The sequence below is a fragment of the Aspergillus lucknowensis genome (genome assembly GCF_044049455.1).
Source record: "Aspergillus lucknowensis strain CBS 449.75 chromosome Unknown BJX67scaffold_5, whole genome shotgun sequence".
NCBI lineage: Eukaryota > Fungi > Ascomycota > Eurotiomycetes > Eurotiales > Aspergillaceae > Aspergillus > Aspergillus lucknowensis.
The window spans coordinates 498,289-520,925 of NW_027263549.1; the positions used below are offsets into that span (position 1 = coordinate 498,289).

General features: G+C 52.8%; 11 protein-coding genes across 11 annotated transcripts; 3 read left to right on the forward strand and 8 right to left on the reverse strand.

Moving 5' to 3' along the window:
• Nucleotides 1–400: 400 nt before the first annotated feature.
• BJX67DRAFT_246320 (bZIP transcription factor) lies at nt 401–2,276 on the forward strand. Its single transcript, XM_071026193.1, has 2 exons — nt 401–747; nt 837–2,276. The coding sequence occupies exons 1-2, from the start codon at nt 624–626 to the stop codon at nt 2,105–2,107; spliced, it is 1,395 nt and encodes a 464-aa protein (XP_070889717.1). The 5' UTR covers nt 401–623; the 3' UTR covers nt 2,108–2,276.
• BJX67DRAFT_246323 (NAD(P)-binding protein) lies at nt 2,208–3,173 on the reverse strand. Its single transcript, XM_071026194.1, has 2 exons — nt 2,511–3,173; nt 2,208–2,445 (listed from the first exon to the last, which is right to left on the reverse strand). Exons 1-2 carry the CDS (start codon nt 3,073–3,075, stop codon nt 2,309–2,311), a joined length of 702 nt encoding a protein of 233 aa, XP_070889718.1. The 5' UTR covers nt 3,076–3,173; the 3' UTR covers nt 2,208–2,308.
• A 111-nt stretch (nt 3,174–3,284) lies between these two features.
• BJX67DRAFT_344485 (glycoside hydrolase family 43 protein) lies at nt 3,285–4,646 on the reverse strand. The gene has a single exon (XM_071028261.1). The coding sequence runs from the start codon at nt 4,563–4,565 to the stop codon at nt 3,399–3,401; it is 1,167 nt and encodes a 388-aa protein (XP_070889719.1). The 5' UTR covers nt 4,566–4,646; the 3' UTR covers nt 3,285–3,398.
• A 332-nt stretch (nt 4,647–4,978) lies between these two features.
• BJX67DRAFT_246329 (uncharacterized protein) lies at nt 4,979–5,972 on the reverse strand. Its single transcript, XM_071026195.1, has one exon. The coding sequence runs from the start codon at nt 5,737–5,739 to the stop codon at nt 5,200–5,202; it is 540 nt and encodes a 179-aa protein (XP_070889720.1). The 5' UTR covers nt 5,740–5,972; the 3' UTR covers nt 4,979–5,199.
• A 665-nt stretch (nt 5,973–6,637) lies between these two features.
• BJX67DRAFT_246337 (uncharacterized protein) lies at nt 6,638–8,377 on the reverse strand. Its single transcript, XM_071026196.1, has 3 exons — nt 7,525–8,377; nt 7,260–7,466; nt 6,638–7,180 (listed from the first exon to the last, which is right to left on the reverse strand). Exons 1-3 carry the CDS (start codon nt 8,221–8,223, stop codon nt 6,746–6,748), a joined length of 1,341 nt encoding a protein of 446 aa, XP_070889721.1. The 5' UTR covers nt 8,224–8,377; the 3' UTR covers nt 6,638–6,745.
• On the reverse strand, nt 8,378–9,255 carry BJX67DRAFT_246364 (uncharacterized protein). The gene has a single exon (XM_071026197.1). The coding sequence runs from the start codon at nt 8,997–8,999 to the stop codon at nt 8,532–8,534; it is 468 nt and encodes a 155-aa protein (XP_070889722.1). The 5' UTR covers nt 9,000–9,255; the 3' UTR covers nt 8,378–8,531.
• A 2,121-nt stretch (nt 9,256–11,376) lies between these two features.
• On the forward strand, nt 11,377–14,040 carry rfeD (putative transcription factor RfeD). Its single transcript, XM_071028262.1, has 5 exons — nt 11,377–12,044; nt 12,204–12,369; nt 12,421–12,572; nt 12,629–13,048; nt 13,104–14,040. Exons 1-5 carry the CDS (start codon nt 11,922–11,924, stop codon nt 13,791–13,793), a joined length of 1,551 nt encoding a protein of 516 aa, XP_070889723.1. The 5' UTR covers nt 11,377–11,921; the 3' UTR covers nt 13,794–14,040.
• An 89-nt stretch (nt 14,041–14,129) lies between these two features.
• BJX67DRAFT_246443 (lactonase family protein) lies at nt 14,130–15,891 on the reverse strand. The gene is made up of 2 exons (XM_071026199.1): nt 15,186–15,891; nt 14,130–15,083 (listed from the first exon to the last, which is right to left on the reverse strand). The coding sequence occupies exons 1-2, from the start codon at nt 15,581–15,583 to the stop codon at nt 14,267–14,269; spliced, it is 1,215 nt and encodes a 404-aa protein (XP_070889724.1). The 5' UTR covers nt 15,584–15,891; the 3' UTR covers nt 14,130–14,266.
• On the reverse strand, nt 15,892–17,206 carry BJX67DRAFT_246391 (type 1 glutamine amidotransferase). The gene has a single exon (XM_071026198.1). The coding sequence runs from the start codon at nt 17,166–17,168 to the stop codon at nt 16,200–16,202; it is 969 nt and encodes a 322-aa protein (XP_070889725.1). The 5' UTR covers nt 17,169–17,206; the 3' UTR covers nt 15,892–16,199.
• Nucleotides 17,207–17,753: 547 nt separating this feature from the next.
• Nucleotides 17,754–19,423, forward strand: BJX67DRAFT_344495 (TauD/TfdA family dioxygenase). The gene is made up of 4 exons (XM_071028263.1): nt 17,754–18,233; nt 18,285–18,550; nt 18,617–18,877; nt 18,957–19,423. The coding sequence occupies exons 1-4, from the start codon at nt 17,958–17,960 to the stop codon at nt 19,318–19,320; spliced, it is 1,167 nt and encodes a 388-aa protein (XP_070889726.1). The 5' UTR covers nt 17,754–17,957; the 3' UTR covers nt 19,321–19,423.
• On the reverse strand, nt 19,406–22,352 carry BJX67DRAFT_344496 (anaphase promoting complex subunit 2). Its single transcript, XM_071028264.1, has 2 exons — nt 21,840–22,352; nt 19,406–21,778 (listed from the first exon to the last, which is right to left on the reverse strand). The coding sequence occupies exons 1-2, from the start codon at nt 22,278–22,280 to the stop codon at nt 19,511–19,513; spliced, it is 2,709 nt and encodes a 902-aa protein (XP_070889727.1). The 5' UTR covers nt 22,281–22,352; the 3' UTR covers nt 19,406–19,510.
• Between the last annotated feature and the right edge of the window lie 285 nt (nt 22,353–22,637).

Sequence of the window (22,637 nt, forward strand, 5' to 3'; positions counted from 1 at the left end):
CCCCCACAAGCATGTCGGGTTGGCTCATGCTCGGAAATTACGTGCCAGTGTCTAGTACATTCATTTGACCCGGAATGCAATAGGATTCGGAAGCAACGTGTGACAGGCTATCAAGCATGGCATTAGGTATTGAATAGTTCAGGGCTAGTTGTTTTTAGAGTTTAAGACGCGGGTTATCATTTGTTGGAGTGACTCAAACTATTACCAGAAATTCAAGGGAAGAGATGAGGGAGATCATGGCTTTCCTCGATAGTTGCAGATCCTGGCGTTGTCTAGTATAGAAGGTTCGGTGAACCACAGGTCCACAGGATAGGAGTAAACACTCTACATTGTCTGGGTTTCCACGATGATATATCAGGGTTTCCAAGAAATGATACTATCTTTATCAAACATGAGGATTCCCGAAAACAAGCAGTATTGGTTTCATATCTCTCTTCACCTCTTTATCGAAACCGCGTTTCGCCAAGCCCAGCTCGTTGGGTGGCTCACGTCAGCCATCGCAGCTTATTCTGACCACCCTTCGCTTCACTGCACATGTCCCCAACACCTCCTCCAACTTTGCCGCCTAGCGCGCTGCACAGCTTGTCAATCGCGATTGACTCCGTGATCAAGTAACACACAATATGCCTGCACAGACACCACAGGGAAAGAAGGGGAGCGAGAACAAGGGCAAGGAGAAACGGAAGCCTGTACGTCGAGATCCAGAGAAGAGACGAGAGCAAAACCTCCGAGCTCAAAGAAAGTACAGTGAGTACTTCCCTCCTTGGATTTAAACATTTCAGCCGCGCCCAGATTTGGGGCACGTCCCCGGAAGAGAAAGACTTACTGTTCAATAGGAGAGAAGCTTCGTGAGCGCCTGGATCGGCTCGAGGCGCTTGCGGAGGCTGCCGCGCGGAGTCGCGGGGTTGAAAATCCACCAGCTGTGGGTACGGTATCATCGAAGGCGGCCGGGACGCCTGCGGGTGGCTTATCCAGTAGTACAACTCATCCTGCTGCAGAGAACCTTCCATCCCTTGATGCTGCAGGCGTATCTGCTCCCAGCGTGTCCATGGCAAATCGAGGAGAATGCCAACAGTTCTTTCCACAATCGTATGAGATTTCCTCAGAATTGGCCATATGGGACCCTACGACACAAATTTCACATTTTGATGAAATCCCATCCGTGCTGGGCATGTGGGATACCACGGCTTATACTCCCCAGCCAGACCAACCCCCATCCTTGGCCCTACAGTGCCCCTCAACGCATGACACCCCTTCAGCCCTGAGCATCTCAGACTCTACAACACTCCTCTCGCAGTCGAAGCCTACCCCATCAGCACTCACTTCTTTGGATTCTCCGACACATGTTGATCCATCACTTATCACTCGTGGCACTTACAACGACGCCCCAGGCCTTTGGTGGACGACCACTTTCAACTGTGGCTGCTCTAAGCCACACTTCCAGATACAGTCCAAAAGTCCACAATCATTCAGCTGCGGCGATTTCAGGGTGATCAGACTCCAGCCAAGCGCACCAGCTGCAGATCCATACGCCAACAATATTCGGATCGACGTCATCTGCACTATAAGTGCGCTGTTTACTCTGAGTGACCATGTCGGCATCGCCGAAGACGTCCTCTGCATGGACGAAGCACCCTCGCCGTTCTTCCGATCCGACGCAGAGTCCGCGGATAACACTGTCAAAGAGAATATCGTTAGTACAGTACGCGAATTATTCAAGAAGACGCTAAAGCCAGACTTGAGGCCGAACAAGGAACAGATTACCGTCAAGCATCACCCGGCCATAGACATTATGCCTTTCCCCACCTTACGGAAAAACCTCATTATCCACCAGGAGGAGTACGATGAAGACGAGTTCTTCCACGACTTTCTTACTGGGCTAGTGTGCTGGGGAGGTGCGGGCATTGGAAAGAGGGATCGAGATACCTCTACCGGATTCGTTTCTACGGGGACGCCATGGGATTTTCGCAGTTGGGAGGCCAGAACGTGGTTTTTGAAGAAGTACTGGGCGTTGCTGGGTGGCGACGAGGGAGAGATTCCACGGCAGACAGAGTGGTGGCGCAGCATTCGAGGAGATGAGGCGTTGGAAATTGAAGCTCTTGGCTAGACCTTGTCTTCTGAGAATTATGCGGCATGTAATAGTAGTCAATACCTGACCTAATACAAGTACCCGGACCCGGAGCTACCCTGCTTTACATAGACTGACAAAGGAAGCAATAAGACAACGAACATTACCTGTCAGTCGGCCAAAAATATACAATAGGGCTACGGGATACACAGATTAGACATTATTCGACTGCGAGTGGCCCTACTCCTTCCACTCAGTCCTACCAAGTCTGACGATATCAGCCCGTTCCAAAACCCAGTACTTCGAGGGCGCTTTGCCCTCTTCCGCCAACCGAGCAGCCGCCACAGCAGCCCTTCCAATAACCCTTTGATCCTGAGCTAGACACATCACAAGTCAATGGCATAAGTCATCCAAGCCTTCAGCCGAAGGGGTCAACCCATACCTAATCTATCCTGGACCCCCTGCCCCAGGATCCTCAAACTCTCCATAAGCTGCTCAAAAACCGGCGCCTTGGAATTCCCCTTATCCCGTCCAATAATCATCCCAGGCCGCAGGATAATCGTAGTCTGAAACCCAAGCTCCCGAACAGCATCTTCCACCCCGATCTTCATCCTCGAGTACGGGAAATACCGCGACGGAAACCCCCTCGTCCCCGCACTCGAAATAAACACATACGTCCTCACGCCGGCATCCCTGGCCGCGCGCGCGTTCTCAACGCACGAGTCGTGGTCGATCTTCCATTGATTCTGGAGGCCGCCGGCGGCGGCTCGTGTTGTGCCGACCGCGTTGAAGATGACGGAGGGTTTGGGGGAGAGGGAGGCGATCATTGCGCTCCATTTTGAGATGTCGGGTTCCTGGAGGGCTTGCAGTTTTGGAGATTGCGGAGTCGGGAGCCTGCGTGAGATTGTCTGAACGGTGGAGAATGAGATGTTGTCGCTGGCTAGGAGGGTTGCGAGGATTTGGGAGCCGACTGCGCCTGTACTTCCGAAGACGGCGGCTGTTGTCATTGTGGGTGGTTTTTTTGGGTACTGTCTTATTTGGATGGTGATGAGCAAGGGGGGAAATTGCTGAAAGCTAAATATTGTTGACCAAGGACAAATACGAGGGGATTGAAGGTCACAAGGGCCATCATGAGATGGCTGACATTATCCACCCGCGGCTGGACGGAGTATGGAGTACCAGGTACGTGGCGTCGTTATCACCGGACCAATTGCAGTAAAATAGTATCTGGGGTTATATTCAAAAATTCACGGCTCTCGTCAAAGTCTGACATGTGTTTTGTTGAAACAAATACGTCCTTGTGGACGGCGACAGGCCTGTCCTCCGCTAATCAGGCAAACTGCCACCAGTTGAAATTGAACAGAAAGTCGGACCCTTCTCCAGTGAAGTAGAAGACCAAGTCATGCGTCTCTGTAGCATCACTAACGGGGCAGCTCACTGTCTCCCATGTCTGCCAGTCCCCAGTTCCCTCAACGCTACATGTGCCAATGAGTGTACCTGTTTCGCTATCCAGATGTAGTTCGATATTCCCCCCGTTGCCTGCAGACGCCACTTGGGCAGTGAAGTTAGTAGCACCATCGCCAAAAGCGACGCCCCTGACTATAATATAGTCTCCGTTGTTGATTGAACCGACGTTGAGGCCACCCTCGCTGCAGTCCTCGGTCTCGACTCCCTCCTCCCATGCTATTGTCTCAGCTTCCTGGACGACGTAGGGGTCTAGTGTGCCGATCCGCTCCGGACCTTCGGTCATCTGTAACTCGGGAATTGTACCATCCGCATTATACTCGAAGCTTTCAACGGCGACGGACCGGGCATAGCCGCTGCCGCCTGGGAGGGCACCATTGTGGTAAAAGAAGTAGGAAGCATTGCGGTAGTCGATAACCGCCGGGTGATTGGTGAAGCTGGCTCCCTGACTGGGCATGATGACACCTTGGTAGGTCCAGGGCCCTGTGGCTGAAGGACCGGTCGAGTACCGGATATCCTCCGAGCAGCAGTTGGCCGCATAGATCATGTAGTAGAGGTCGTCACGCTTGGTGAGCCAGGGTCCCTCTTCAAACATCGTTGGACGATCCGCATTGTCGGGACGCTCCCCGAATCCCTCGGCAGTGAGCTCGACCTGGGTGATCTCGCCGCTGTAGGAGATCATGTCCTCATTCAATTTCACGTACCATAGATTAGGGTTACCCCAATATAGGTAAGCCTGACCGTCATCATCGATGAAAACAGTAGGGTCAATCTCGTTATTCTCGAGGAGTGGACCACCGATCGCGTCCTCGTATGGTCCAACAACCGTGTCGCTAACGCCGACGCCAATGCTCATCCCTCCGGTGGCCGAATTGCGGATTGGAACGTAGTAGTAAAAGCGGTCGTTTCGGGCGACCACTTGCCCAGCCCAGGCCTGCGCATCAGACCAGCTGAAGGTCTCCAAGGACATGGGTGTCGGATGATGCTGCCAGTTCACCATGTCCGTTGTCGAGAAAACACGCCAGTCGAGCATGGTGTAGGTGGTGGAGCCATCCTCGTCATGGCCAGTGAAGACATACAACCGGTCATCATGGACCAACGGTGCTGGATCCGCCGTATAGATAGTTTGAACGATTGGGTTGTCGCATCGAGCAAGCCCGGCACAACCCAGCAGTGCGCCAAGCGAGAAAAGGAAGGAAGGGCTTGTCCAAATGCTGTCCTTCATGATGGCGAAAATCTCGGTCCCAGATTGCAGCGATTGAGAAAAGCGCGAAGAAACTCTGTTCGACAAACGGGATGGTCTTTTTCGGCCATTTGAGGTCCCCAAAAGGCACTTTAAGTAGTTTGATCAACAGAGACAGTCGAACGGCAATTTTCTCGGCTCCTCTTTGGTCATGAATCTGGCAATTAACCGGCGCCGAGTCTTCTCACACGAAGAAGGCGCGCGCATGCCAGTCTCCCTGACGTATTGGATAATTCGACAATTTTCGGGCCCCTCCGCGGTCACAGTTTCAAGGAAAGGCCAGCCACCACTGATGGAACGCCATCGAGAACCAGAACGGCCGGAGCAAAATGTGGGGTTGGAGATCCCTGCGGGCTAAAAGCGTCTCAAACAGTTTCATCTCGGTTATTAGAGACAGGGTCGTCAATGAGATCCTCGTCACTGCTCATGGCGTTTTGTCAATCGTTAAACCAGTGGGAGAACTTGACGCACTCACTGGCATTGTGTATCGGAAGGAGACCATACCGTCCTGTCGAGACATTCTGGGCATCGAAGGGGAGCCCAAGAAAGTAGAACAGGGAATGCGCTGGGTGGATCTTTCTCGAATAGTGCCCGGAAGCGTGCTCCGACTCCAGGGCTGTTTCACCCCTGGTTTTGAAATTCGAGTCAACGAGTCATTCGTGGTTGATGCAATTGGCGAGGCGATGTTGTGGTCTGGATGTCCACGCCAAGAGCAGCAAGGCTGGGCTTGTCGGTGAAGTTTTTCCTCGTGTCCACACGGACGTCCGTGTCTGGGCCATAACGGCTCAGTTCCCTGACCCAACACAGGCGTCAAGCTTGATCTTCCCCGTCTTGGAGGTCTGTCCAAGGCCCGTGAGTGTATTTTGATAGGACTTCTGGTATATGGGAAGTCTTGCGAGATGAAGGGTTGAGCCAATCGGGGGTGAGATGCCACAATTTTCATGAGTGCTGCTGGGAGCGCCATCACTCTCTTGTTGCCGTGAATCTTGAAGAAGGAAGCAATACGATGACCCCACAAGCAGCACTGAGATCTGGGGGGAAATCTGAAAATGCGGAGAGAATGTGGAGTTCGTCAGCCCAAACATCCTGCAGGACGACGCTCGGTTAAAACCATAATGGACGAGGCGTCGAGGCTGCTCCCGTCGATCGCCCGAGGACCCAAAGATCGGGGTGAGAAAAATTGTCTCCAGTCAAGGGAAGACAGTTGCATCTCAGGGCTGACAAGAGACAACACTCCAGCGAAAAACACCAGATACGGGGGGAAGGATTTACCGAGCCGTACTTTCACATTCGCCTGAAGATACACCCTGACCACATATTCATGGCCACGTCCTTGACACTACCCATGGCGGGCCTCGGGTATCAGCTGAAAGTACCTGCGCGGGGAAGAAATGCATCCCGCCAATTTCTCTCCAGCTTCGAGCTTGAAGTCAATGCCCGACGTTCAAACCTTCTTGAGTGGAATCGCTGGTCACTACTAAAGCGCCATCGGATATCGAAGACTCCGAATACATACACATCCAGATGGTGTGCAACAACAGTGTTCCCGATGCAGAACTTGACCTTGAGCGGTGCCAGGGAGTACTAAAGTTGTTATGACTCGTCGCGTTGCCGAGTAGGGCTGAAATTCTATCATTGATAACCTTGGAAAGACTATCCAACACACGCATACGGGACAGCCAATGATGGTGACGTATGAGGGACTCCTTTTGTTGGCCGTACGTACTACCTATTCTTCGGGATTCATGGAACATACGATCGCAAAACTACCGGCAAGCTAGTTGTATCCGGCCCTATCAATAGAAAGTGCCAATTACCAGTACCCGGTGATGGTTCTTAGCCCCAATCCTGCTTATGCAGCCCATTTTTGACTTAATTTGTTTGAAGTCTTTCCTACAGCAAAGGCGCCGTGCTTTCTATTCCCGTACATTGTATATGGCCAACCCAGGTTACTTCAATTCACAACATCCCTACAATGAGGCTCTCCCCTTCGCAGTCAAAACTTCACCCAGCGCCTCCTTCGCATCCGCACACATCTTCTCTACATCCGCATCCGTAATAATCCCATTCCGGGAGTTAATCGCCTCCTCGATCTTCTTGAAATCCCGACCTACCCCGTCAGCCCGCCACTCATAGCAATCCCCAATGAACCGGCTACTCTGTACAAGCCACTGCGTACGTTCCCGGCGACTAGCGTCAAAGGTAGCGAGGGCGATTTCTAGATCACGGTGGGTCTGCACCCGTGGGTCTGAAAATAGTGTGGCCAGGACTGCCGTGTCCTCGAGGCAGAACCCAGCGCCCGCACCATGGTGCGGTGAGGTTGCGTGTGCGGCGTCGCCAGAGACAGCGATGCGGGATTTGGAGAAGTATGGTACAGGGTTTACGCCTAGATCGAAGATTGCCCACTTCGAGCTGTTAGAAGATGCGGCGAAGGATGGGGGGAAGAAGAAATGGGGGTTGCTTGGCTTGGGTGTGTCGACATACAATGTTGAGCTTGGGCTCGCACAACTTCAGGAGCTTGGTGACGTTTGGCCCATAGCCGGCGAAGTCACGGAGGGCTTCCTCGCGCGTGCCTTCGCGAGTTAGCCGGGGATATTCTTTCCAGGGCTCGGTTGTTGTGTGGAAGGCTACAATGTTGAGTGTTTTCCCTTGGTTGACGGGGAAGGTGAGCATGTGGTTGCTCGGGCCCATCTGATTGTGTTAGTCTGTATAGTATCGTTGGTGGACGATGATTACGCTTGAGACATACATGCATGCACGAGTTTGATGCCAGCTCCTCGCCAATCGCTTCAATCGCCTTGTCCATCGGCACCAAGCCGCGATAGGCGTACTTGTGAGTGAATGACGGGTTCGCAGATGGATGACTCTCCCCGACAAGAATCTGCCGCACCCTTGATTTTATTCCATCACATCCGACAACCACGTCCGCCTCATCCGATTTCCCATCGTCAAACTTCAGCACGAGTTTCCCATCGCTCACCCGCTGCTCGATCCCCTCAAGCCGTTTCCGAAACCGCGCGATATCGCTTGGGATTAACTTGACCAACTCCTGGAGAAAATGAGCCCGGTGAACCCCCGTCTGACCAAGACTATTGCTGATCGTGAACGCGATATCCTGCGTCCTTGCCTTCATCCCTGTGTTGTACGCGCTTTCGCTATCTGTATACCCATCCAGGTAATCGAACCACACTTTCTGTTTCGACGGCCAGAGATTCGTCGTGCAGACCTTCGCGAATGCGTCGTATATTCCGCCGTGGCAAAGCTTCATCGCCTCAATCGCATTAGGGCCGAACGAGACGCCCGCTCCAACCTCTGTGAAGGCCGTCGCTTGCTCATATATGGTGACGGAGATACAGCGGTGGTGGAGAGCAATGGCCAGACTAAGGCCTGCAATGCCGCCTCCAATAATAGCGACGTGGAAGTTCTTACTCTTGGGTAGGGAGCCCATTATGGCGGTGTTGTACGACAGGAAGGTTGGAGAGAGATATGATAAGTGCGGCTACCCAGGCTTTATCGATTGGCCGTGACGATCATTCAAAGCTCGTTGTTGAAGACATGAGGTCATGGGCCAGGGGGATCGGATCACAACAGGTTTGTCGGATCTAGGGTAAGCCGCGAACTGGCCTAGTCGACCCCCTTCGGATAGCGGAATCGGGGACGGTTAAGCAGCATCAATCACGCATAGCCGACAATTACCCATGGGAGCTGCGCATTCTTGCTACGTTTCATGGAAAACTGGAATTGATTACGCCTGGTCTATTGAAACAAACCCCCAACGTGGACGAGTTTTTTCTCTAACCTTGGAATGTTTGGGGGTTTTCCGGTTCCGTCGCACCACTCATTCGCATGCAGAATATCAAGGCTCAACCACCCCAGCGCATTCCCTTGAGAGATAACCTTCATGGGAGGTCCATCACCAAGAGACAGAACCATGACGGATTTCTCTGAAGAGCTCTCTGCCTTCCACTCGTCTGCATCATCTGTTCCAGAACAGTTCCGAACATCAGACAACATTGGTGGGGCTGTTCCGATGCGAGGGGGGACAACTCGGGCGCTCGGAGTTCCCTCCGAAGGCCCAATCGCACGCCCAACTCCAGCTTCCATCCCTCGGCGTCGCTCGAAACTCCAGGTGTTGTTTGATGCTGGTCTTGAAGATGGTCTGAGCTTATCCGGGGAAAATCGGCCGTGAGACTCAATGAATGACAGCCATCTGAGCGAAAGCATCGTTATGACGATGTTACTGGGTCTCTCACATTCAGAGACAAGCTCCAATCACGGTACTGTCCCCCTGCAGCTCTCCCACAAAGGCAACTGGCCGCAATTGCAGGTGGGAAAATTTCCCCAAGTGCTTGGCGAGGTCGGGCAGAGAATGAGTTTCTGCGAGAAAAATCCGACCTGCAGGAAGTTAAGCCATATCGCGGATTCCCTGCGTCGAGTTCAGGGCTGCATTGCGGGCGATATCCCAGCTTGTTGGGGTCCAAGGTTTGGACCGGTCAAAGCTGTGGATGTTCAGCAAGACCCGCCGAGACAGCATTTTTTCTCCGCACAATGTGAAACTTGAATTATTTGTCGGTGAGGGTTTTCGACCACCATGTGCAGAAGAAATACCTTCCATTATCATGACCAACCAGGGATTTCAAGTTGGTGTTGCCGCAACACAACTGAGGACGCTTCTCCAGATGCAGCCAGCCATCTTGGGCTGGCCTAGAGGCTTCGTGTTGGGGATGCTTTTTGAATGAAGCAAGAGCTCGACCTCCTCAGGCACCGACCAGGGGCCAAACACGGACAGCTTTCATGCGACTTCTCCAATTTCGAGGCGGAACACACGGCAACCAGTTTTTTTTCAATTTTTTTTTTCTGCTCAAGGACGAATTGGGCATCAACCCCTCCCGTCCACGTCCGGTTGAATGAAGAGTGTGATTCCGAGGCACCACATTTCCCAAGCAGCGACAACTCCCCGGCGTCCCTTTCACCGCGATCGCAGTTCCACGGAGACTAATCGACCCTCTGTTTTCATTGTGACAGTTCCATGGCAAGGGATGAGGGTTCAATTTCAAGAACCTCTTCCCAGAGTATGAGGCAGAGGCAATTAATTTGCCACGTCTTCGCTCCTTCCTCCATCCAAGCTTCCTTTCGTTGTCTCGAGATTACTCAGAACCAGCCCCTCCCCACACGGAAATAAGGAACAAGAAGTGGCGTCGAGCTAGGCCGAAATTTCTCCAGCCAAAAGAAAGTTGGAGCTCTCAGCTTCGGGTTGGGCGCATGGAAGCTCAAGACCAGAGCTGGGGGGGATGAGGAGGGGGAGGGGCACGTTGCACATGGGTTTTGAGCCGGCTCACCCATTGCCCTGTCGCTGGGAAAAGCGTGAAAGTGAGATGACACCCCCCTTCCACCCATCAGAGCCTCTGATTGCCCTCTTTCTGCAAGGTCGCAGCTCCAACCTTTTCAGGTGATCATGCTGAAGCTCCAGGGCTGTCGAGTTTTTCTCTTGGGGCTCCACCCCAGTTCCAACTTGAACTTGAGTTGACTAGTAACTGTACTGTACAGTAATGGTAAGAAAGCCGCCAATTCACGTTTGAACTCAAAATTTGAAGTGTCAAGTTTCCCATACAATGCGCAAGGCAATGGATTGCCTTTGGATCTATCTATCTGAACAATAGAGCCCTGGATGATCGAAATTGAATATAAATTGGGGGGAAAAAAATCCTTCGATGGGAGGTATTGGAGTCACTGCTCACAACAGAGCTCATGCTTATTTGCCGTCGCCGTACGGTCAGGTAATGCTAAGGATCCGACACCGATGCTACCGAACGAAGAATGCAAGTGTCAGATCCGTTCGCGGACTTGTTCATCGCAACGTCGCACGCACAAGCAGTTGCAGAGCGCCTTGAAAGACCTCGAAAGACATCACGAAACTCAAGAACCGAGCCCGCAGACTACGAAGTAAAGGGATTCAGCGGAGCGCTCATAGCACCATTAACTGTCTGCAAGCTATCTTATCGCAACCTGGACTCGAAGATAGTCTCTGGTGAACCCCTCTTCCAGCGGATATCGCGCTGTCCCACGCCTCCGGGTTATCGATAGGCGCCACCATCCCGCACGTATCTGAACTGATTACACCAGATCGTTCAGATAATTATGAATGCCACCGAGACAGATCCCTGGAGGCGGATCAGATAATCATTATAGCCTTATCCCCGTACCCTAGAATGAATGCATCTGCGCGCCAGTTGGGCTCTTGCAGCGAAACAGGGTGTCGGATATGATGATGTCAATGGAACACAGCTTTTTGACCTTCTTCCAAATTGCCTCTCGGTCACTCCAGTACACGAATGTATGAGGCTTTCTTCACGTGTCACAGAAACCAGTTTCGCTCAGTCTCAAACTCTTCAAATGAAGGGAGGAAGCGCATTTGTGGCCAACGGATTGACTGTCGAGTCTCCAAGAAGAGAGAGCTTGAAGCTCGGAGTCGCACTGTTCTCGCATGCTTCTCCTCCTGGCCCCCCCCCCCTCCCCGTTCACTCCCGCTGCCCACCTTCATTCGCCGTCCTCTCCACCTTTGCCCACCCGGTCGCCCCATTCATTTTCGCTCCCTCCTGCAATTTTCATGCCTGCATTAAAACCAGAGTCGAGCTTGCTAGCTTTTCTCGCCAATCAGTCTCCTGCTTATCTGTGATCCATTTCCTTGCCTTCCCGCTAGTCTCGTCGCAGCTTAGCTTCCCAGGTCTCTGAGGAGCTTCTTGACCCTTCCCCTCCCCTGCCAGAAAACCTGCCCTATTCATTCCTTGACCTTCCGATGCATTGCTGCTAGCTCCCCGCCCTTTATTAGAGCTTGTTACTCCCTTCGGAGCTGCAGGACGACTTCATCGCTTGTTCTCGAGGACATCGACGTTTTTTTGTCTTTTCTCACCGCGGAGCATCGCCTCCATCTCTCCGCTCTCCTTCGCTCTCTGAGCTCTCTCCCCCACCCGCCCATTAATCTGTTGAAACAATCGTTGCATGCGACGAAACTTCGATTCCAACTCAATATTCGCCTTTATCCGGAGCATGTATCGCGACGTGGGATCCTCAGCTTGAATCGACCTTCATCTGAATTGTCTGTCTTCGCTTTTGTCGCCCTTCTGACCCCGCCAATAAGACGGATTCATGCAGACCATGCCGCCCCGAGCGTCCTTGACCAGCTCCTTTTCCGTCACCGATGCCAACAATGAGGTGGTTTGTCCCTTGAAGAATAATGATGGCTCGAATTGTCGGAAAAGATGCTTGGGGGTGAGTCTTGCCATCCCCACCACGCAAGCTCCCTCGACGCCTCTATTTTCCCGATCTTATCGATTGGAGAGCTGGGCTGGGGAAGGAGGGGAAAGTACTGGGATTTTGTGAAAATAGTACCTGTTTTTTGATGTGAGGCTAATGCTATTCTTGCTATAGGAGAAACGTTATCGCTCCATGCAGGAGCATATCCGACGGGCTCATCCAAACCACTATATTCCAAAGCTCCCGGCGACGGAAGAGAGCTTTATCCTGATGGTTACCACACCCCCAAATCAGCGTTCTCATCTTACTCCCACTCAGACCCAATCCAGAAGGCGCAATGGTTAGTTTGGCTTCTGGGTAAGACGAATTCGAATCCAGCTAAATGCTATAGATGCCCCCGAGCGGGATTTTTATGGCCACGAGCCCAATTCCCCCGCCACCCCGCGTGGTATCGACGAAACGCACCCTGCTGCGGCTACCGCAGCGGTCGCATTAGCTCAATTGCATCATAATCGTCTAGTCTCCGACTGGGATACGGATGTGGTACGGACGACTTTCGTTCATAAGGTCTAAAGCAGAAGATGCTTACAGCCCCATAGGAAATCCATTCCGATAACGATATTGGGAGGGAGCCCATGAGATCGTCAATAGAGCTCCCATCTCTCCGCGATCACTTTAAAAGGGAATCACTCCCTCCGTTTTCGTCGCCCCGCCCAAGATCACTCCTACCGTCGATTCTCAACCATTCTCCTCCCGGTCGGTCCTCCACTCTTCCCCCAATTCAGAGGACAAACAAGCTTCCCCGCCCTCGTAAGGGCTCCATATCCGGGGCACGGAAGGCAAAGCATGAACGGTCCAAGTCGAAGGAATTTGGGCGGCGCCCGAGTCTGGGTGATCGGAAAGCACTATCCGCAGAGCCGCAGACCGCTGCCTGGGCCCAGGGTAAGCGCTGGGAGGACCTCATTGAGGCAGCTACATCGGCTACTGAGGTTGACGATGATCGGCAATCACAGTCAGAAGTGAGCCTTGTTTCCATTGACGTGCTCCTGCATATGATGGCTAACCACCCAGCAGATCGGACGCTCGCCAACTATTCCACCGCTGATCCCCAACATCACTTCTATCACCTCAGCGCCCTCCGTCAAGAGTCGATCATCTATGCCGCCTGCGTTCCAGTCGCCTGGTTTACCTCCGCCTGCATCGCACCGTTCTTTTCCGCCCCCGCCACATTCGTATGCGGCGTCACCTCTGCACAAGTCACTAACACCGCCGCCGTATGAATTCTCGCGCAGTCGTGATACTGATCTTGAGCCTTTTCCCTCCATCGAGTCCTCTTTAGATTCGGTATCCACAGCCTCGGGAAAGACGTTTGGGTACTCCAACCACGTTAATTCAGCTGGACATCCCGACCCCAGCCCGGTGTTGAACTTATTCCCGTCCTCCGCAGCTCAGCGGCAACACCATCGATTTTCTAATCCTACCCCGGCGTCCTTCCGCAACAGAGAGATACAGATATTCTGTGCTAGCTGTAAGCGACCGTGGCCACTGAACGAATGCTATGCATGCACAGAGTGCATCTGCGGCGTATGCCGTGACTGTGTTGTAAACTACATCAGCAGTCCCCCTACATCATTCAAGACCGTCACCTCGAGCCCCGGCAGTGCGATATCTCATGGACCGACAAGCTATCCGAGCCCACGAGGCTGTCCAAGGTGCCGAGCCGTGGGAGGTAAATGGAAAGCATTCCAACTAGATATCAAATAGACTGCTGTGCAACACAGACCTCGAAGAGGATCTTCTTTACGGTTTACGGAACTTATGATTTACGGCTGAGGGTTTCATGGTTCCCAAAATTATGTTTTAACGAACGAGACCGACGGGAGCGACGAATTCCCAATGTGTCACGGAAGGGCTGGCCCGACCAATTAGCGGGTAAGTACTCGCGCCAGAGCCGGCACAATTGATTGTTAAAAAAAAGCTGGGCTTTTCATTTTGGATATTTCTCGGGGCGCATGTGCTTGGTATCACTATTTAGGTGGTTTATATACATTGCGGTGGCATTCTGGATTTATCTGTGTTATGAGGTTTGTTTTTGATATCCTTGACAAGATTTACTCGCATCCACGGTTGGTTCTTGGACAGTGCATTCAAAAGATTTGGTGATTTAAATGGTACGATATTCTTTGATTGATACACGTTGTGTCTGTTGTCCCCCATATCTTAGACTCGGATGCAGTCTACTCGTCCCAGATGATGCTGCTCAGACCTTCGAGCGTGCCAGGCTCGCCAGGCTCGCCCACCTGCAAGTCCGCCACCACCTCACCGAGCACTCCAGTCTCTGGGTCCCTCGTGACTATAGCGACATTGGAAGAGACCTGGTTCCCAACAGCAGCCAAATCACCGGCTTTATTGAATGCCAAGGTGCGCGGGAGTACACCACCCGAGGTCGTAATCTCCTTAAATGTGACTGTACCGTTGCTCCCGCGATCCAGGTTCGCAAGGGAGTCATTCCCGTCGAACCCGCCGTCCAGCCGGATCGAGACATAAGCGCTATTGCCCACCAATCTAATTTCGGCCAGGGAAGTGCCCTCCGGTACCTCCTCCCCCGGGTACGGCACCAGGTCCTCGATTTTCGAGAACCCAAGACATCCGCTAGACGGGTAGGAAACTGCGAAAGCCTCAAGGTGGTTGTTCAACTCGTTAGCAACGTAGAGAATAGTCTCTGCCGCACGAGGAGCACGGCCCCTAATCTTCACAGCGTCCGCAGACCCGAACACAGCGTGACGGGGACCTCCACCCGCTGTGTAGTTCAGGCTTGGGCATTCGTCGAGTTCGCCGTTACTCTTGTCAATTGCGAAGACGCGAACAAGGTCAGCACCCAGATCGGGAACGACGATGAATCCCCCGGTCGGGTCGACGAGGGCCATGTGCGGGTGTGGCGCCGCCTGGCGATCAGGCACCGGACCAGGCTCGGACAATTCAAATTCAAAGACTTGAATAGGCTCAGCGTTGTCCTCAAGAGGAAGCGCATAAGTGGCAAGAGCGGAGCCCTCGCTGTTTCGTCCCTCACCCTCGTCAGCATTCTAATCAATTGAACACGCGTGCCCGGCTTGAATTTGAAGCTCTTATCATGGAATAATGGCAGGGGTAACCCACTAGGCGGCAACAGCCAAGTACTGTCCGGCAGCACCCTCATAGATCGTGTTGTGCACTCCACTCCCAGGGGCATTCGGCGTCACCGCACTTTCGCTGAGGGAACCATCCTCGCCGATGGAGATCGCCGTCAACGACCCGTTGACCTTTCCGCCCGCGTTGTTCCAGCCAAACTCATCAGAGCAGTAGAGCGTACGCGAGGCAGAGTCCAAGGTCAGCCAGCTCGGATAGGTGCCGCACGTCTCGAGCGAGGTTACTTCCGTGAGCGAGTAGCTACCGTCGTCACCGAGCTCAAGTGAAAGAGTGTGTACCGACTTTGTGACGTAGTGGGTAGCGTAGAGGGTGGTGGCGCTTGCTAGGCCGGAGCCCAGCAAGACGGGGGTAACATATTTGGAGAACATGATTGAAGCTATTCTATCTGACCCCAACTGGATTGGCAGATAGAAAAAAGAACGAGGATCCGGAAAGCTTGGCTGAGGGACCTTGAAAGAACGACTCGAGAATCAACAGAGCGCGAAGGGCGTATAAGTAGTCGACGTCGATGATTACCGGATTCGTCAAGGAGACAACATGCCTGCTGCAAGGGCCGGCAAAAAGATGGAATTTGATTGTCAGGGACAGCAGTTCTGCAGGACTTCTGCAGCCAATGCGGAGAGCCGGAGAATCCTGGATTCATTGGATCCTCCGCAGGTTGTCATGTTGCTGGTGATCGCTCATGTCTTTTTTGTGTCGGAGACTCCGAGCGGGTAAATCTAGTGTTTCGTGCAGTTTTGGCTGAATGAGTGGTGAGCAATTCTGAAACACGTCCTGATTCAAGATGAGACTCTGAGTGTCTGTCCTTGGCTGATCATCCTCGGGCAATGAACTTTCACTGAGCTTGGGATTTGAAGTTGAGATTGCCAGCCACTTGGGAGATTTCGACGTTCTTCCGGAACGGCGGGGCCGCGATGGATTTGTTAAAGCCCACCGTCTTCCCCGCCATTTGTACTTTAATCTATATATCTCTTGACGCAATGCTCAATCCCCGACATTCCCATCGCATGAACTCCAAAAGAAGTGCACCACAACCTCCGCCGCAGCCTTTGCATCATCATCATCATCATCATCATCATCATCGTCCACCATTCCCTCTTCCCTCCCTCTGTCAATCAGCCGAAGAAACTTCTCCACGTCCTGAGAATCCCAGTTATTCCTTCTTCCAAATTCCAAGCATGTCTCCGAATTCACAAAGACATCGAATTCAAAGTGACCCTGGTAGGTCAATACCCGGCTCGGGTAATATAACCCCTGCACGGGGCATAGTTCCGTAGATCCGACGTTCATCCATGGCCTTGGAAAGGCTTGTACTCCGGGAAGGAGAGCAACCCAGTCGCCATGGATCATCTGCAGACGCATTTCGGTCGGGGTAGGTAGTGACGTGGGGAGGCGAGGAAAGTGCGCGACGAATTCCGGGTTCAACGCTATCGACACGAGACCCGTTTCCCGGCCTTCAGGGCATGCTTCCACGCTGACGCTTGGCGCCTCTGGTGTCTGTGCCTGCGACGAAAGGAGTGCTTGAGCGATGATCTGGTGTCCGAAGCAGGAGCCGAACACTTTGACGTGCGGATACTCGTTGAACACGGTTTGGATGAAAGTCTGGAGCGGGTCGATCCATGGGTATTTTGCGGACTCGTATGCTGCGGCTGCAGCTCCGGTGATGAGGATCCCGTCTATCGGGAGGGAGAGCGGGTTCACGTCGTGTCTCGTTCCATTTACGTTTGTGTTGCTGGATTCTGTGACGGGGCGTGGAGACGTGCGGAGGCTCGGTAGCAATGGTAGCGAGCCCCCGACTACATCGAAAGCGGTCGTGTATATACTTGAAGCGGGGAGGTTGAGTCGCGATGCGGCGGATTGCAGCAGATGGCGGAACTGGGAGCTGTAGAGGCCGCGAGCGGCATAGACAGTCGGGACGGGGATATCGACGTCTAAGATTGCGATATGGAGCATCTTATATCCACACGTTAATGCGTCGACACGTTGGGAAGTTTGAAGTTGGGGAGCTCATGGTTGCGGGGAGCTTCAAAGATTTATTCTGGTGAGGGGCTCGAGGGGATTTGATTACCGAATGTGGAAGTTGTATACGATTGCCCGTGCCAGGTGCCAGGGCAAGTCATGCTGTTGCGGACAGCACGAGCCACAGGTGTATACAGTCGTAAAGAATGCCTTTACGGATCTCGCATTCTATGTAAAAGTCTCCTGTGCAATTATAGAGATTGTCCTTTGTGGAGGACCTCGGGAGTTGAATGGGGAACCCCACAGCCAGGAAACAACAGCTTATTTTATGCACGGACGATTCGAAGATCTATAAGATATGCACACAGCACGCGACGCCCGACTTGATAGTTTCTCTGGGCTCTCCAGCTCTGGATCAGGAACATTCATCGAATTCTGGAAGAGCATTTCGCCAATGAAGTCAAATACGTTGTGCTTTTCGTCTCAGAATCGCGTAGTATGACGCCATCCACAAGACCAATCACGCCGTCCACAGCGACTTCCATCGGAGCTCTCCTCCTATCAGCTTCACATCTTCAACGATCTCCCAGCACGCAATGCCCTCCACTCTTTGCATGACAGCTTGTGTCCCCTTTGGGAATGTCGACATTCTTTCTGTCTCCCGGCCGAGTGGCTTCAACCCGAGCCTGTCGCTTGGTCTATAAATATCCCTTTTGCGCCTCTGCCTGAAGGAAGAGAAGAAAAAGCAAGTTAGATCTGGATATCTTCAGCACGATAGTCAACATGGCTACTCTCACTCAAGCCCCGGCCCCTCTGCCCATCGATGTCTTCCCCGATGGCCTCAAGACGACAGGCCAACATGCCCCGCTCTACCAGGAGCTCCATCCCTTCGACGACTTTCCCAAGCAGATAACCGGCCCTACCCTCTGGAAGCCAGAGGATTACAGAGACGCTCCCGAGAAATGGACTCATCTATTCACGGCAGAAGAGGTTGCGGAGCTGAGTGCAACAGCCGATGCCTTCTTGGCTGCTAAGATCCCCCTCACTGGTATCTCGAAGGTATGACGCCCCTTTCGACATTCCGCGAAAAGATTTAACTGACAGAACTAGGCCAATTTTCCTCTTCCTAAGCTATCTACCCTCCTCGCATCCCTCCGTGAAGACCTCCTCAATGGGAAAGGCTTCATCCTCTTCAAGGGTTTCCCCACCCAGGAATGGGGTAACCACAAGTCTGCCGTCGCCTACATGGGTCTCGGCACATACCTGGGCTATTTCGTCTCCCAGAACAGCCGCGGTCATGTTCTAGGCCACGTCAAGGATCTCGGAGAAGATGCCACCAAGATTGACTCCGTGCGCATCTACCGCACAAACGCAAGGTATTCATCCCTCTTCCTCTGTATTCGATTTGCTATCGCATGCAACACGCGGCTAATGCAATGCAGACAATTCTTCCATGCCGACGACTGCGACATTGTAGGCCTCCTTTGTGTCCATCGTGCCCTCGAAGGTGGCGAATCAGATATCGTCTCCTCCCACCACGTCTACAACACTCTCGCTGTTGAACGGCCCGACGTCCTAAAGACCCTCGTAGAACCAATCTGGTACTTCGACCGCAAGGGCGAAACTTCAAAGGGCCAAGAAGAATACATTCGCACGAGCGTGATATACCTCGAGCGCGGCGAAAACGCCCGCGTCTACACCAAGTACTTTCCCCGCCTCCCCCCGTTCCCCCTTTTCTCCGCTCTTCCCATTGCAAGATGCTCATAGTTAATTTACCTCCAGGTGGGACCCTTACTACGTCCGCTCTCTGAACCGCTTCTCCGACGCCGGCCTCATTCCGCCTCTTTCCCCCGCACAGCTCGAAGCCCTCCAAGTCCTCGAAGAAACCTGCCAGCGTCTCTCCCTCCACATGATCCTCGAAGTTGGCGACATCCAGTTCGTTTCCAACTCGCACGTTCTGCACGCGCGCACGGCGTACAAGGACTACGCGCCGCCGGCGCCGCGCCGACACCTGATGCGTCTGTGGCTGGCGACGCCAGAGAGTGAGGGGGGTTGGAAGTTGCCCTTCTGGGACAGTAATGAGAAGAAGAGGGGTGGTGTGCAGGTTGATGATACGGCGCCGGTTGCGCCGTTGGATGCGGAGTAATCTGAATTGAATGAATACACGAATTTGAATGATTTGTTCGTGGGTCTGGTTTGTGCTGTATCTTTAGCGAATACGATATTCTAGAGGGGCTGAATGATGATACTCTAATCCATTATTTTTCATTATTCGGGTCGTGAGGACATAATTGGGTGGTAGTGATACATTATGGACGCCAGGGGGATATAATAGATCATCGAATGATCTTATAATTGCCTCCACTGACAATCTCTAACTTCCCCCGTGAGACCATCCCAGCTAGGAACTCGCGCAGTTCTTCATTGCTAAAGGGGAATCCACCAGGTACCGCAATCTTCAGCATCATGACGATCCGCTGCAGCGGCATAGCACCCTGGTTCGTCAACATCCCCACGATAAACTGCCAGTATAGATTCATCTTTTCCATGGCTGCTGCCTCTGCAGATTCCTTTGCTGCGGCTGCAGCCTCGGCCTCGGCATTTGCTGCTGCTGTTTCTGCATTGGTTGTATTGCCAGAAGCGCCGGGGATGGATGATTCAGCCATTGCGGTATTGTCGTCGCTACTAGTCTTCGTGGGGAGTGTTTCCAGAACGCTGAATGTATCCCGCTGCACCTCGGCTAGGATGCAGCGGCTAACCCAAAACAGGCAGGCACTACGGACAAGAGCAGCGGACATCTCGAGTTGAGAGGAGAGTTCGGAGATAGTTTTGGTCACGGGCTCGTGGGTGGGACAAGTAAATGCATAGATCACCGTTGCTTGCCAGGTTGTTACCTCTTCAACGAAGACGCGGTCTTCTAGGTCAAGTTCGACAGTGACTTGGCCTAGACCATTTAGCCACGTGAGCTTGCGGGATTGTTTAAGTGATTCGAAGCCTTCCGAGTAGCGTTGTTGCAGCTGGGCGATCCCGTCAGGGACCCTGAATTGCTGGCCTTGGATTTCGGGCCAGAAGAAGTGTGACAGAATCTTGGCGTGGAGGTCGGGTGTGTCGTCGTCTCCCGCTGTCGGAGCCGCCATGCCTTGGTCGTTTCTGACCACGGCGTCAACCCGTCGCGAGTCGAAGATATCTCGTAGCATGACTTCGCATGCTTGTAGGGCGTTGTCGCCAAATCGCAATTTCAGGAGCTCCAAGACGGACATCTCCTGCTCAAAGTCTGCGCGTTTTTGGAGAAGACGATCAGCGAGCATGTTCTGCATCTCTCGGACAAATGTCTCCTTGGACTCGAAGAGACTGATGAGACTCCCAATGACGTCCGAAGTCTTCGATTTGCGGTAGTCCGGTGCCGCATCGACAGGGTCTGGCATCCAATTCATATCGTCCCAGTCCAGCTCCCCCGTGTCCGCCTGTAGAGAGATCTGGTGCGCTTTGCTCAGCTCAGCGGACAGCTCCACCAATGTATCACTGCTGGATGAAGTAGTGCGACCATCGGCGTCGGCAGGATCCGCTAATAGACCGCCAACTATTGCTTTGACTGTGTCATCGCGGTCACGTAGATACCGGCGGATTGGCCGCGCGATTCGATCCAGAAGCACGCCTTTCGGATCCATTAGGTTGAAAGCTCGTATAATTGAGATGTATACCTGCAAAATCTCCACAGTCGAGGCACCTGGATGTAACAGGCGTCGATTTAGCACCGCCGCGAATGAGTGTGTCAGATGGTGTCGGGCAGCTGGGTGTGTCGTGAAATGTCGCAAATCCTCAATCGCTCCACTGCTTGCAGGCCATTCAACTATCACATCGAACAGCTCCCCGGTCCGGAGCGCCCCAAGCCGTGCGACCCCAATTTCTTGCCACTTTTCCACGTTCAGCTGTCCTGGCTCTTTCGTTCTGGATTCGGGCATGTTCATGACCGCTAGGACTTGCACGACTAGTCGAGCAAAAACACTCTCTATCCATTGCCGTAAATGAAGCGGCACGGTAGATGGGCCTTCCCAGTGGCCTGTATACGCAGTCCGAATGAACTCCGTCATCATGGTATCCATAACACCCGAAAAAACCTCTTGCGCCCTTTCGCCCCCGATACCAACCAGCTGCAAGTTGTTTAGGAGCGAGAGCAACCTTTCTCGCTCGGAAGTAACTTCGGCGTCTTCGAAGTCCGTCATCATCTGAGTTCGAGCCTCAGCAGAGGGCGCGTCCCGCCAATCCTGGTACGCCACCGAATATTGTCTATCAATCTCCATGTTATCCACACTAGACGCTGTGCTACTATGTCTTTCTCCCTTCATCTTGTCAATGCCCAGAATGACAAGAGCACGTGTCATCAGTTCCCGAGTCAACAGGTCTGCTACCTGCGGCCAAGGCATACCATAGCTGACCATCAGGTAGAATGAGCGCTGCAACTTCTTGAACACCTTTTCCTGCTCTGCACCATCCAAGAGGGGAAGGAGGTATTCAACCAGCGGGGAAAAGTAGATCCTCCGTACTAGCAGCAGGCAGTCAACGATGATCTTCAGCACATCATCTCGCATTGATCCATGCACCATCTACGATATTATCAGCACGACCACTAAGTCAGGCAGTTCAAGCGTAGTAATCTGGACGAACCCTAGACAGATCACCCCTGAAATTCCTCATAAAATGTCGCCGTATCTCACACCCATACCAGTCAATGATGCTCCCAAACACATTCCCGGACTCTTGCACGGAATTCCTTAAAAGGTACTCAAATGCGTCTTTAGTCTCCCTCGACGGCCTCTTATATCGATTCCACAATTTCAGAAACTCTGCCTCGCCCATGTCGTGAATCTCGATTAGTGGCAGGAACCCTTCGTCCGGCATCGACAGAAACGTAGTTGCCACGCGCCATGCTCGATCCCATGTTGTTTTATTCGCTGATTTCCCGTCCCGATATGACGTCGAATGGTCCAACGCGGTCTCCGGTACGAGCAAGGGTCCAGTGGATATGAAGTCTTCGAGGGACGTGGAGGTAAAAACAGATGAGAAGATGTGGCTGCGGCTGGAACAGATCAAGGAATCCGGAGCCATATTTCTACAATGCCGTATTTGAGAGGCATTGCTGGGCGTATTATGCAAAAATTCCTTCAAGGTAGCAAGCTGGATGTGCGTGCATACCCAAACAAACCCAGCAGTTGATGAATCAGCTCCTTATCGATAAGAACAGTCACGTGATCTATCACCGAACCACCGGCGACGATGAGTTCCCATGTTTGTTGTTCAACCTGAAGCTATTCAAACCTCGAGATAGTGAAGTTTGATTGATACAGACGTTGATTGGTGGTCCCGAACCCCCAAGGTTGAACGCGCGTTGAGACTCGACGCGGGCGACGATATTAAGGGCTGTCGCGGCCTGGCGTTGTGGGCTTTTTTTTGCAGCTGGCGCAT